At 36.8% G+C, this 15615-nt stretch overlaps 1 protein-coding gene across 1 annotated transcript; it reads left to right on the top strand.

The window, feature by feature from the left end:
* The first annotated feature begins 11876 nt into the window (after positions 1 to 11876).
* On the top strand, positions 11877 to 15615 carry LOC108480607 (glucose-6-phosphate/phosphate translocator 1, chloroplastic-like). The gene is made up of 5 exons (XM_017783657.2): positions 11877 to 12918; positions 13351 to 13576; positions 13823 to 14045; positions 14676 to 14889; positions 15261 to 15615. The coding sequence occupies exons 1-5, from the start codon at positions 12421 to 12423 to the stop codon at positions 15270 to 15272; spliced, it is 1173 nt and encodes a 390-aa protein (XP_017639146.1). The 5' UTR covers positions 11877 to 12420; the 3' UTR covers positions 15273 to 15615.

Raw genomic sequence — 15615 nt, 5'->3', positions numbered from 1 at the left:
CTGGCCACTATCCAAAATTTGGCTAATTTGACATGCAAGTACACTTTTTTTGATATCATGCACTATTAGATCACTTTTACATTAGTCTAACACATTTCACAATTGTCTCACATAAGTCCTTACTAATAAATTTCACATATACTGACCAAATTAAAGTATGAAACTTTCACACATTCATATTCACATATAATAAGCATCAAATATGACTGTTAATTATTTTTATGACTCGGTTTCGTGGTCCCAAACCACTTTCCGACTAGGGTCAATTTAGGGTCTGTCACAACTCTCCCCACTTAAGAAATTTTCGTCCCGAAAATCTTACCGTAAATAGATTTGGGTATCGTTCTTTCATAGAGTTCTCGGTTTCCCAAGTAGCTTCTTCGATCCGTGTTTGAACCATAACACCTTTACTAACGGAACCCTTTTGTTTCGCAACTCTTTCACCTCACGAGCTAGGATACGAATCAGTTCTTCTTCATAACTCAAATCAGTTGAATTTCAACCTCGATAGACTAATTATGTGCGAAGGATCGGATCTATAACGTCAAGCATCGAGACATGAAAACATTGTGAATCTTTTCAAGTTCGGGGTAAAATCAATCAGAAGCGGTGGCCCAATTCGTTCGGATATCTCATACGGCCTGATATACCTCGGACTCAATTTGCCTTTACGACCAAATCTGAGCACTTTTTTCCAAGGTGAAACTTTAAGAAACACTTTGTCTCCGACCGATATTCAATGTCTTTTCGTTTCAAATCCGCGTCGACTTCTCGACGATCCGTAGCTTCTTTCGGACTTTCACGATTACTTTTACTTTCGCTCAAAGATCTTTAATCAAATCAACCCAAGATTTTACTTTCACTAAGCTCGGTCCAAGACAACGGTTATGCGGCATTTACGACCATACAAAGCCTCGTAAGGTGCCATCTTAATGCTTGACTGAAAACTATTGTTGTGGCGAATTCAATCAAAGGTAAATACCGCTCCCATGAACCACTAAACTCAAGGATGCAACATCTCAACATATCCTCGAGTATCTGAATTATCCGCTCGGATTGACCATCAGTCTGGGGATGAAAAGCGGTGCTAAAATGCAACTTGGTACCCAAAGCTTCTTGCAATTTCTTCCAAAATCGCGAGGTGAACCTCGGATCTCTATCCGATATAATAGAAATAGGTACCCCGTGTAATCTTACAATCTAAGAAACATACAATTTAGCTAGTTTATCCAGTGAATAATCTGTACGTACGGGAATAAAAGGAGTCGATTTAGTCAGTCTATCAACAACAACCCAAATCGCATCTTTCTTACTTGTCGACAATGGAAACCCAGATACAAAATCCATTGTGACTCGATCCCATTTCCATTCAGGTATCATGATCGGCTGAAGTAAACCTGTAGGCACTTGATATTCCGCTTTCACTTGTTGACATATTAAACACTTCGAAACAAAATCGGAAATGTCTCGTTTCATACCATGCCACCAAAACTGACGTCTCAGATCGTTGTACATTTTCGTACTCCCCGGGTGAATTGACATTCGGCTACAATGAGTTTCATTCAGAATCATCGAAATAAGTTCTGAATTTCTTGGAACACACAAGCTACTTCTGAACCTCAAACAATCGTCATCATCAATTTGAAACTCTGATTCCATATTCGAAACACATTCAGCCCGTTTTGCAACCAATGCATCATCGACTTTCTGAGCTTCACGAATTTGATGAATTAACAATGGTTTGGCCTTTAATTCTGCTACTAACACATTATCGGATAGAACAGACAAATGTACGTTCATCGCTCGTAAAGTAAATAGTGATTTACGACTTAAAGCATCTGCAACCACATTAGCCTTTCCCGGGTGATAGTCAATGACAAGCTCATAATCTTTTAACAACTCAAGCCAACGTCTTTGTCGCAGATTCAAATCTCTTTGAGTCATCAAATATTTGAGACTTTTGTGATCCAAAAATACATGGCACTTCTCACCAAATAAGTAATGTCGCCATATTTTCAAAGCGAATACAATGGCAGCTAATTCGAGATCATGGGTTGGATAATTTTTCTCATGTGACTTCAATTGCCTCGACGCATAAGCTACAACTCGACCTTCTTGCATCAATACACAACCCAACCCAAGTAAGGATACATCACTGTAAATGACAAACTCTTTGCCTGATTCGGGTTGCACTAGTACTGAGCTTCATCAAATAAGTTTTAGTTGATCGAAACTTTTCTGACATTTTTCTGTCCATTCAAACTTAACATCTTTTTGAAGTAGTTTCGTCATTGGTGTGGCTATCATCGAGAAACCCTTTACAAACCGTCTGTAATAACCGGTAAGTCCCAAAAAGCTCTGAACCTCAGTAATATTTTTCGGAGGCTTCTAGTTAAGTATGGCTGAAATTTTGCTCGGATCAACTCGAATACCCGATGCAGATACCACATGACCCAAAAAGCTAACTTCTCTCAACTAGAACTCACATTTACTGAACTTAGCATATAACTGCTTATCCCGTAAAATCTGCAACACTAATCTCAGGTGCTCAGCATGTTCGGTTTCATCTCTCGAATAGACCAAAATGTCATCAATAAACACAACTACAAACCGATCCAAATACTGTCTGAAGATCCGATTCATCAAATCCATAAATACTGCAGGGGCATTAGTGAGTCCAAACGGCATCACTAAGAACTCGTAGTGACCGTATCTCGTTCTAAAAGCAGTTTTGGTATATCTGAATTTCGAACTCACAACTGATAATAACCCGATCTCAAATCTATCTTTGAAAACACTGAGGCTCCCTTTAGTTGATCAAACAAATCATCAATACGCGGTAACGGATATTTATTCTTTATTGTCACTTTATTCAGCTGACGATAGTCGATGCATAACCTCATGGTTCCGTCCTTCTTTTTCACAAGCAATACCGGTGCACCCCAAGGTGAGAAACTCGGTCGAGCGAAACCTCTATCCATCAACTCTTGCAACTGAGCTTTCAATTCCTTTAATTCCGTTAGTGCCATACGATACGGAGCTATCGAAATTGGTGTAGTCCCAGGTACAAGTTCGATGCCAAACTCTACCTCCCGAACAGGTGGTAACCCCAGTAATTTTTCAGGAAAAACATCCGGATATTCACAAACCACTGATACCGATTCAAGTTTCTTTTCTGTTTCTTTATTATCAAGTACGTATGCAAGATACGCTTCACACCCCTTTTTCACATATTTTTGAGCTAACATCAGGGATATTATTGTTGGCAATCCATTCAAAACAGTAGACTCAACTCGGATTATCTCATTATTTGCACACCTCAAATCAATAGTCTTACTTTTGCAATTCACAACTGCATCATGTACGATCAACCAATCCAAACCGAGAATAACATCAAATTCATCAAACGGTAAAAGCATCAAGTCGGCCGGAAAATAGGAGCCTCGGATTATTAAGGGGCATTTCTTACACACCTTGTCGACAAGCACATAACGACCTAAGGGATTCGACGCTCTAATAACGAACTCGATGAGACTCAGCAGTAAAGTCTTACTGGATGCTAAAGTCTCACATACATAAGAATGAATAGATCCAGGGTCAATCAAAGCAATCACATCAGTATCAAAGAGAGTGAAAGTAACTGTAATAACATCAGGCGAAGAAGCATCCTCGCGTGCACGTATAGCATAAGCTCTAGCGAGAGCACGAGCCTCGATCTGGTGGTAACATCTTTAGACCCTCTCGATCACGCTAGCGTTCCCAGTATTCCTAGGTGGCCTACCTCGTGCTATAGTAGCACCGGTTTCCCACTCGATTTACATTCTGCTCGATAGGTCTCGGACAATCTTTGATAAAGTGGTCACCTGATCCGCACTTATAACAGGGCGGTCATGGAATCTACAACTCCCGAATGCCATTTACCGCAATCTCGCACTCTGTCCGCCTGACGATCATTTCCAACACGGCAACCAAGTGACTCGCGTACTCACGGGGGTCGATCACGATCTCGTCTGGAAAAGCCAAGTGTCTTTAGATCGGCTGGTTCATTTCTAAATTTCTTCGATGATTGTTGAAAGGGCTTTCCGAAGATCTCTTCTGAAACTCTCTTGCTTCCACTTCACTTTTCTTTTCTCCTTCTCGAGCTCTTGACTTTGCAAGCTCGTTCGACAAGTACTACAAATTCTCTAATTTCAAGAATGCCAACATACAATTTTATATCTTCGTTCAACCCGTCCTCGAAGCGTCTACACATGATAGCCTCGGACGAAACACATTCCCGAGCGTATCTACTAAGTCTGACAAACTTTCGCTCATAATCAGTAACTGACATAGAACCCTGCTTAAGCTCAAGAATTTCTTTTCGTTTCTGATCGATGAATCTTTGACTGATATATTTCTTGCGGAACTCAGTTTGAAAGAATTCCCAAGTAACCCGTTCTCTCGGCACGACAGAAACCAAAGTATTCCACCAATAGTAGGCAGAATCACGTAACAGAGATATAGCACATTTTAAACATTCACCAGGTGTGCACGATAATTCATCGAACACACGAACGGTATTATCAAGCCAAAACTCAGCCTGTTCAGCATCATATATCTAACTAAAAATCTTTTTCTAGAATTTTTCGTCAGGCCAATTAGTACATTTTATTAGTTAAAGTATCCCCTGTTTCGGGGTTCGACTACTCTGACCTCTATGTATTACGAATTAGATATCTCCCTGTACAAAGCTTCAATGACTATGCCGTTTGTCTCTAATAAAACTAGACTCAATAATGAATCTGTACATATAAATCATGACTTATAATTATCTTTGTAAAATTTATGGTGAATTTTCAAAGTTATAATAGGGGATCCAAAAATCGTTCTGGCCCTGTTTCACAAAAATTTAAACATCTCATAAAATATAGCTCATATATCTGTTTTGCTTCTTCCATATGAAAATAGACTCATCAAGCTTTGATTCCATAACTTATTCATTATTTAATTCCGTTTCTACTATTTTTAGTGATTTTTCAGACTCACTTCACTACTGCTGTTTGAAGAATATTTTGTGGTAAATTTTACCATTTCATGGTTTCCATGGATTAGCTAGCAATTTGACATACATAGCACTAATTATGATCATGATTAGCCATTCCAATGGCTAATCATTATCAAGCATTTCCATACCACTCAATAACCATATCATAAGACCATATATATACAAAATGATTATAATGCCATACTCAAAATATACAAGCCATTTTCGCATGGCTATTCGAATATACATTACCAAAAGATGCTTAATTAACAACAAAGGTCAGTCCTATACATGCCATTATCAAAGTTCAACTGAAAGAGTACCAAAAAGGGGCTTAGATAGTGTGGATAACTTCGACTTTGACACTTCCGAGTCCGATAGCTGACGAACAAAATCTATAATACAAAGAATTTAAGCAACAGAGTAAGCGTTTCGATGCTTAGTAAGCTTATAAGTAAGGAAATCATTTGAAACAAAAACACAAAAGAAATAGCATTCATAAGGATAAATAAATGTCTATGCACAAGATCACATATTCATTTTAATTTACACTTCTATCAATATGTTTACACATTCGAAATCAAACTTAACTAAATTTCATTTGAATCAATTTCATGTAACTCTAGTGAGCTATAAACTTCATATAACCCTAGGGAATGGTCGGGAGAACCTCATTCGATTTCATAATCACAACTTATACTGTACCAAATTTTTCCAATGTATATACGAACCATACTTGGTCATATTAGGGATTATGAGCACATTAATCGGAATTATTACGACAGAATCGCACCTTTCCAAACTTAAATACTTTCGGAATTTGGCTCGGATGTAACAACCAGCACGAATGCCTTCGAGACTTAACCCGGTAATAATAACTCGCACAAATGCCTTCGGAATTTAGCCCGGTTATAATAACCTGAATGAATGCCTTCGGGACTTAGCCCGGTTATAATAACCTGCACGAATGCCTTCGGGACTTAACCCGGTTATAATAACCCGCACGAATGCTGTGCACATATATATATATCATAACCTATTAGCATTTCCATTGCATTGCTAGAAAACAAGTTCAACATGCTTACCAACCCTTACTCTTACGGCTCAATAGCTACATACACATAATATGATTTCATTTCGTTATTCCACATGAATTCTTTAACCATTCAGCTCCAAGTCATATAAAATAAAAATCATTTGTTTCACTATGTAATTTATATAGAACCATAAGATCACAACTTATCTACTATGCTTTTATATGATACCCATAAAATCATAAGCTAAGTTCCGTTACTCAAAGACTTACCTCGAAATTTTTCGATAGTTACGGATAGGCTACTCGATTGCTTTCTCCTTTCCTTTATCAGATTTAGTTCCCTTTGCTCTTGAGCTTAATTTAACAAATAAATTAATTTAATCATTTTGAACATCAAAGAGAAATTCAAGGTACTTAACCCTTATTTTTAATAATGAAACCAACCATATACCTAATTATATTTTATTTTTTTTTAGCCGAAATAACTCTCATATATATTAGACATTAGAGTCATCACATGGGTACAAAACATAGCCGAAAAATCTTTAGCATAAATACCTATAATAACATCCAAATCATTAATTATTTTAACACACGCATAACACATAAAGTTAACTAAAGCTACATTCACTTATAAGGTAGTATCCCTAATGAGCTCATACTATGACTATACCTAACCGAATTCAAGTAGAGAATTTAGTACAATCACACATTTTCACTAATGTATAATTCTAGCATGCTTTAATATCTTATATACCTCATTCGGCCCTAACCGCTCAACTTAGCTTATATATACAAATTCCATCTCGAAATTAAAAGTAGCAAACTACAATTAGGTTACAATAATGCCCATCAATGACCGAATCACTCAATCACATCTATAATCGATTTTCTATCTTGTTCATATTAATGTCATAATTCATTTTAAAAAAATAATCTCTAATCTTTCATACTTTCATAGCCAATATCAAATATTAATGCCGAATGCTTAAGCACAACTAAACTAAAAATTTACCCAACATCATTTTAATTTGCCATTTCCTACTCTTCAAATTATCAAATACAAGGTGATTTACATCTATATATTAAACCAAACTTGCTAGCACACAAAATTCCTTAACCGAATGTTATAAACCCAAGCCACACATATTGTTCATTAAGACCCTTCAATGACCACATTCGGCACCTCCCTATGAACAAACCAATTTCAACCTTCAAGAAAAAAATATATGTACTAAGAGCTTCAAACTACTTGGCCGAATATCAAACCTCCAAACAACCAAAACTTAATCCATGGAATGAATAGAACTTGAACTAATCACCTTATTTATACATAAATTTCCAAGAATTTCAAAGTACTTACCTCTTCCTAAACATCATCCAAGCCGAACATGAAACAAGAGAATTCCTTTCTTCTTCCTCCTTCAAGTTACGGCAATGGAGGAGCAAGGATGAAACAACTTTGGTTTCTCCTCCCATTCACCTCATATTTTATTATTCTTAATTCCTTAATTTATTTTGTAAACTAAAAATGTTAATAGAAAAATACATATTATCATTAATAACCCATACCATGGCCGGCCACTATCCAAAATTTGGCTAATTTGACATGCAAGTACACTTTTTTTGACATCATGCACTATTAGATCACTTTTACATTAGTCTAACACATTTCACAATTGTCTCACATAAGTCCTTACTAATAAATTTCACATATACTGACCAAATTAAAGTATGAAACTTTCACACATTCATATTCACATATAATAAGCATCAAATATAACTGTTAATTATTTTTATGACTCGGTTTCGTGGTCCCGAAACCACTTTCCGACTAGGGTCAATTTAGGGCTGTCACAAAAGTGATCCGTTCTTCGATGTGTGCCAAGAGTATGGTATTGTTCGACACTTCACAGTTAGGGATACACCACAGCAGAATGGAGTGGCAGAGCGTATGAATCGAACATTGCTGGAGAAAGTTCGATGTATGTTGTCCAATGCTGGGTTGGGCAAGCAATTTTGGGCTGAGGCTGTGACATACGCTGGCCATCTTGTTAATCTTTTGCCATCATCTGCATTAGAAAGAAAAACTCCTATGGAGGTATGGTCTGGAAAACCGGCTACAGATTATGATTCCTTACATGTGTTTGGATCCACTGCATATTACCATATGAAGGAGTCAAAGTTAGATCTGAAGGCAAAGAAAGCTCTCTTTATGGGAATCACTTCTGGAGTGAAGGGATTTCGTCTTTGGTGCTTAGACACAAAGAAAATGATCTGTAGCAGAGATGTTACCTTTGATGAATCTGCCACATTGAAAAAGATAGCAGATAAAGATATTCAGACGAGCGATACTCCACAGCAGGTGGAGTGTACTCCAAAACAGGTGGAGTTTGAGCAGATGGGGATTTGCCCAGTTAATAAGTCTAATTCTCCAGCCACAATGGAGGAATTAAAGGTTGAAGAGGTTCTGACCCAAGAACTGTTAAGTACACCAGAACCAGTTGCAGTTGCAAGGCCACGAAGAGAAATTCGTAAGCCTTCTCGATTTACTGATATGGTAGCCTACGCCCTTACCGTTGTTGATGATGATTTACCTGTCACTTATCAAGAAGCAATGCAAAGCTTAGAAAATGACAAATGGAAAAGCGCCATGGATGAAGAAATGCAGTCTCTCCGGAAGAATAATACTTGGGAGTTGGCGCAATTACCGAAAGGTAAAAGGGCAATCGGATACAAGTGGGAATTCACAAAGAAAGATAGATATCCTAGCAAGAAAGATGTTCGTTACAAGGCAAGATTGGTAGCTAAAGGCTACGCTCAGAAGGAGGGAATTGACTACAATGATGTATTTTCCCCTGTTGTGAAGCATTCCTCCATTAGAATTTTGTTGGCCTTGGTAGCACAGTTGAATTTGGAGCTAGCTCAACTTGATGTTAAGACGGCTTTCTTGCATGGTGAGTTAGAAGAGGAGATCTATATGACTCAGCCCGAAGGATACACAGATGCTGGTGGTAGAAATTGGGTTTGTAAGCTGAACAAATAGCTATATGGATTGAAGCAATCCCCAAGGCAGTGGTACAAGCGATTTGATAGCTTTATGAGAAGGCAGAAGTACACAAGAAGCAAATATGGCAATTGTGTGTTTTTGCAGAAGCTGCATGACAGATCTTTCATTTATCTACTCTTATATGATGATGACATGTTAATCGCTTCGAAGAGCCAAAAGGAGATAGACAAGCTGAAGGCTCAGTTGAATCAAGAGTTCGAGATGAAAGATCTAAGTGAGGCTAAGAAGATTCTCGGTATGAAGATAAGTAGAGATAGACAGAGAGGCAAGCTTTGTTTGAATCAGAAGCAATATCTGAAAAAGGTATTACAATGTTTTGGTGTAAATGAAAACACAAAACATGTAAATACCCCACTTGCTTCTCATTTGAAACTTAGTGCTCAATTATCTCCGAAAACTAAAAAAGAAAGAGAATATATGGCAAAAGTCCTATATGCTAATGCAGTTGGGAGTTTGATGTATGCGATGGTGTGTACGCGGCCTGACATTTCACAAGCTGTTGGAGTTGTGAGCAGGTATATGCATGATCCTGGAAAAGGACATTGGCAAGCTGTGAAATGGATTCTATGGTATCTTCGAAAAACCGTAAACATTGGTGTAGTTTTTGAGAAGGATGAAACACTTGGTCAGTTTGTAGTTGGATATATTGATTCCGACTTTGCTGGTGATTTAGATAAACGTTGTTCAACTACGGGGTATCTGTTTACTCTTGCTAAAGCCCCAGTGAGTTGGAAGTCTACCTTACAGTCTACAGTAGCTGTGTCTACTACAGAGGCAGAATATATGGCAGTTACAGAAGCTATTAAGGAGGCTATTTGGCTTAATAGATTGTTGAAAGACTTGGGAGTTGTTCAAAGTCACATTAGTCTATATTGTGACAGTCAGAGTGCTATTCATTTAGCGAAAAATCAAGTCTATCATTCAAGAACCAAGCATATCGACGTAAGATATCACTTTGTGTGGGAAGTCTTTGAAAAAGGAAAAATTCTACTTCAGAAGATTCCGACAGCAGATAATCCCGCAGATATGATGACCAAGGTGGTAACAACAATCAAGTTTAATCATTGTTTGAACTTGATTAACATCCTGAGAATTTGAGCACCTTCAGGTGTATGGTGCTTGAGAGCGCATTTGTAGGCACTACAAAAGATAGCTTTATCGAATTTGGGGAGTTGAAGGAAGTGTGTGAAGATGTGATTATCCTAATCAAATCTTCAAGGTGGAGATTGTTAACATTAATGGGAGACAACATTAATGGCAAACAATACAAAGTGGTGCAAGTTTAGCACCCTAAAGTTGACTTTGAAAATGTGGCATGGGATAATTTTTTTTTTTGGTCATTGAGATAATAGGCTATTTATTGTTTGGTCATTGAACCTCAACTATAAATAGACCTTCTCATTTCTCATTTCTCATTTCAATCATCCCAACCAATCTTTCTCTCTTAGTTTTCTCTCTTCTCCCATTTGAGAATTCTTAAGGAATACTATTTGTTTGTAATATTTTGGAGATAGTAAAGTTATCATCTGGTGTTAGTGCCCGAGGACGTAGGTATAATTTACCGAACCTCGTTAAAACTCTTGTGTTCTTTTTTGTCCTATTTTTCTTTCAATATTTGAGGGTATAATAGTAGTATTTAATTGTGCTATTAAATTACTATAGAAGGGATATTTTGACTAAGGAAAGACTTAATATTTAAGAGATCCATGTGATCCACCTCTCTTCCCTGGGAATTGAACTTTGTGTGATTTTTTAGTACAATAAATTACACGCTTCCGACCCTATTGGAACAACAGTATGGTCGGGTTATAGGCTGACAGTGGCTAAGTACACGAGTATCAACAATTTAGCTGTTAGCGGCTGTTGGCAGCAATCGTGGAATCTTGATCTCCCTTCCAAGATAAAGGATTTTATATCATGTGTCCTCAGGGATTCTTACCGTGTAAAGTGGCTTTGAACCTGCATCGAGTTGCTATTAGCGCAGATTGTGAGTTTTATGGATTACCGGACACTTTAGACCTCATTTTAGTGATTTGTTTAAAGTCTAGGGAGGTGTGGCAAACTTTTGGTATCTCTCCCACTGAACCTTATGTTGATTTCATTTGAAGTATTTTTGGTAACAACGGCTCTCCTCTTGTTGTTCATATTCTAGCAATTTTATGGAGTATTTGGTATGCACTTAACAAAGCTGTCTGGCAGCAGAATAGTACTCTCAGTCAAGATATCGTTAGGATGGCGGATAATTTTTTGCAAGCTTGGCACTACACTCCCAATCCCCTCAGTCGATCAATCACATGAGATTATTTGCCGGCTGCTGATTGATGGACTCGTCCGCCGAATACCGTTCTAAAATGCAACATTGACAGAAGTATTTTTCATATAGAATGAGCCACAAACTCAGAAGGTAATGTCGTGACGACAGTTTCAGGCCATTGCAACTCTCCTTTTTCACCTCTTTCTCCCTTCGAGAGGTCGTCTCTTGACTCAAAGCAAATGAGATTGATAATGTGCAAGTTGAAATGGACTGTCAAGAATTCTCACAAGTTGGTCTAACAGTTTCCGACTGCTTATTTTAGAAGAACACTATATAAGTGATAATGTATAGTGTCACAATCGTATTCATATATTGTATTGACATTCCACTTTTTGTGACGTAGACTATTTTATATTTTAATATATAAAAATGATATTTATATACTTTCCAATCATAGTGATATTTATATATTAGTAATTTTAATAATTTTTTCACATTAGTGTAATTAAAACAAAGAACCAAACAACTTTTCCAGTAGGGAAAGTGAATCCAAACACTTTAATACAAAAAAAGCTGTGCGCAGTTCACATGAAATGAATCCAATCAGTTCATTGGGTTTTATGTCTTTCATCCACCCAAAAGGATTAAAGTAAAATAAAATAAAAAGGTTTTGGACTGAGATTTCAGAGCTTTCTCTCAACCCTTTTTCTGTTCAACGATTTTACTACCTGCTCTCGTTTTAACCTCCAACAAAACCTCTTCCAAAAACCCTCAGCCCCTTTTTTTTTTTTTTTTCTTTTATTTCGCATGTATCATTTTATTTGGATTGCTTGATCATTAATGAAATCAATTTCCTTTTTTCATCGTTGATTACTATGTCTTTTAGTAATTGCCGGTAAGCTTGTTCACAAAGTTTTTTTTTTTTTTTGTCTTTTCTTGATCTATTCAAGTTTTAAGAAATAGCTTTTGATTTTTCATTAGAATCCCATCACAAGTTTTGAAATTTTCTGTTTCTGATCTTGAGTTCTGATTAGAAAATGAGTTTCACCATTAAACAATCAGCTTTAGCTACATGCATAGATGTCTCTAATTCTCTTGTTTACAAAAGATCACCTTCAATTCGTAGACATCCCTTTTCACCAGTTTTGAATCTTCAAAACATCCCGAAAAGAACCAACGTTTTGGTCTCAAAGCCATTGCATATCTCATCTGTTGAGTGTACTGGTAAGGAGAAAAAACCAATAATTCAATGCAACGCTTATGAAGCTGACAAGTCAGAGCCTATTGAGGCAGCAGAGCAAGTGAAATCAGAAGCTGCAAAAAGGGTGAAAATTGGGATTTATTTTGCAACATGGTGGGGGTTGAACGTGGTTTTCAATATTTATAACAAGAAGGTTTTGAATGCTTACCCTTACCCTTGGTTGACTTCAACATTGTCCCTTGCTTGTGGTTCTTTAATGATGTTAATTTCATGGGCTACAAGGATTGCTGAGACCCCAAAAACAGATTTTGAGTTTTGGAAGACTTTGTTCCCGGTGAGTTTTTTTTCCCCTTTTCTTTGTTTGGTTGACGAGAAAGTGAGGGGAAAAGATTGAAACTTGCCTTATTGGGTTTTTTGTTTTTTAAGGTTTTGATGTTACTGCTGTATGAACATGTTCTTTTATGTTGTTTTGGACAGTATTGGAGGAAAAAGTTAGAAGTGCAACAATTACAGTTTGTCTGATTGTAGAGAAAATGAAGGAAATGAGAAAGGGAAACTAAATTTTGGTATTATGCATGTTATCTTAAAAATTAAAAAATGAAAATTTTGATGGAACAGAACAAAATGAAACTTAGATGAATGTTTTTAATTTTTCAAATTAATATCTGAATCCATTAACAGTTGTTATCTTTTCTTGAGACCCTAAGTCAATTACAATATTAAAGAACATTTGGGTTTACTTTTTTTCATTTCATTTTCTTCATAGGTTGCTGTGGCACATACAATTGGACATGTAGCAGCAACTGTGAGTATGTCTAAGGTTGCAGTTTCATTCACCCACATCATCAAGAGTGGTGAACCTGCTTTCAGTGTCTTGGTTTCAAGGTTCTTGCTTGGAGAGAACTTCCCTTTATCGGTTTACTTGTCTCTTATCCCAATCATTGGCGGATGTGCTCTTTCCGCTTTAACCGAACTCAACTTCAATATGACTGGTAAAAATATCATAATCTCTCTGTTACTTTTATATTTCAGGTGTTCTGGAAGATAAACCTCTCTAAATTTGTGCTTATATGATTTGAATGTACAAAATTCGTTTTAGCCTCGGTTTTCTTAACAACCAAATCTAAGAAGGTTCAATATATGACCTTTATTTTCAGTTATAATTTTTCAAATGTGTTACCATATATTTGTGTTTTTAGCTGGTAATTTGGTTTGCATATTTATTTTGCTGTTTTCAGGTTTTATGGGAGCTATGATATCGAACTTGGCATTTGTCCTCCGTAACATATTCTCGAAGAAGGGCATGAAGGGGAAATCCGTTAGTGGGATGAACTACTACGCCTGTCTATCTTTGTTGTCTCTTGTAATTCTCACACCTTTTGCAATTGCTGTAGAGGGACCGCAGATGTGGGCTGCAGGATGGGAAACGGCCTTATCCCAAATTGGACCACAGTTTATCTGGTAACGACATGAATTACTAAGTTGTAGTTCTTTGTTCTGTTTCTATCCGCTTAGCATTTGTCTGGATTTTGTGTTTGACTCTGCCAGATGCTTTGCATGCTTTAGATGAACTTACTTGCATTCACTTGTTGATTAGGGTTCTACTAAATGGAACAATTTAGATGCCCCATCACCCTTACAACTTTGTAAGAGAATATGTATTTGTTCTATTTTAATCTGAACCACAAATAGATGATGGAATTCCATCCAAAAAGCCTTTATACTCTATTGATGCTTATGCGGATCTTGAATTCTATACCGCTTTTCAAGAGCTGGTCAAAATTGGATGATTTATTCATTTAGTTAATCTTTAATTAATATATGCCTCAAGACGTGTATATAACCTGGACTGAAATTATTAATAATCGATTATATTTCCATTGAAGATTCGGTTAAGCTCCTAGAACATTCAGATTAAATGCTACAATTGTCATCTACTCATCTTTTCACCCTGTTTTATGTGCATCGCGAGTTGATATTATATTAGTTTTCTATTAGTTACTCTTTATTGACATGTTGTAACGATTTACGATATTTTTACTTCTTTCCGTCATTTAAACAAAATTTGTGTATTTTGTCTTATTTTGATAGGTGGGTAGCGGCCCAAAGTATTTTCTATCATCTCTACAACCAGGTCTCATACATGTCCCTTGATGAGATATCTCCCTTGACATTTAGCGTTGGCAACACCATGAAACGTATATCAGTTATAGTCTCTTCCATCATCATCTTCCACACTCCTGTCCAGCCAATCAATGCTCTAGGAGCTGCCATCGCTATCCTCGGAACCTTCTTGTATTCTCAGGTGAGTGATCATGTAACTACGAACTGTGGAATGGCTTTATGTTCTAAAAACACTGTCATGTTTGGTGTGTTTGATCTGTTTGTTGGACCATCTTTTAACGCCTACTCAATGCCTCCTACAATGGTTCAGTGCTTAGATGTATCTTTTGAATCTTGTGATATTTGAACAATATGAATCCATAGATGCTGGCCGGCACTAGTTGCCAATTCGACAATTGACATTTTCAGTATATGAATGTACCAATTAAACTATGTGGACCAATTTCGACCTAACCATAGGCAACAGACAGGATCATGCATAGTTTATTATTTTTGCCATGGTCAAAGATCCTTTGTTTCTCCTAAATCATGTTCATTTGATCTTTTTTGCAGGCAAAAGCGTGAGAAAAACCAGGGGTTCGAGAATTTTGATTCATCATACAACATAGATGATGAAAGACAAAATCGGTATCCGAAAGAATTTAGCTCAGATGAGTTCTTATAGATTACTACTGTCTTTTAGAATTGATGAATGCTGGGATTTGGACAGATAAAGTCTGTCATAATGTAGATATTTTACAATAATGATGATTATAAACAATGTCATATAGGAATGTTAATTTTTTCTCTTCATGTTTTAGTGCGGCTGAGAGGGAATCTGTCGGAATAAACAAGGATTAAATGTTGTGAGCCTTGGTCCCATTTAGTCTTGACATGAATAAGAACAAGAACAATGTTATTTATTTTA

The sequence above is a fragment of the Gossypium arboreum genome, chromosome 1, assembly GCF_025698485.1.
Source record: "Gossypium arboreum isolate Shixiya-1 chromosome 1, ASM2569848v2, whole genome shotgun sequence".
NCBI lineage: Eukaryota > Viridiplantae > Streptophyta > Magnoliopsida > Malvales > Malvaceae > Gossypium > Gossypium arboreum.
Note: the sequence above shows the minus strand (reverse complement) of the source record. Positions and strands in the feature narration are given on the sequence as shown.

Coding starts and splice junctions, on each gene's coding strand:
- LOC108480607 (XM_017783657.2), top strand. CDS start 12,421: ATGAGTTTCACCATTAAACAATCAGCTTTAGCTACATGCATAGATGTC. Junction 12,919..13,350: donor TTTGGAAGACTTTGTTCCCG/GTGAGTTTTTTT, acceptor TTTTCTTCATAG/GTTGCTGTGGCACATACAAT. Junction 13,577..13,822: donor ACTCAACTTCAATATGACTG/GTAAAAATATCA, acceptor TGCTGTTTTCAG/GTTTTATGGGAGCTATGATA.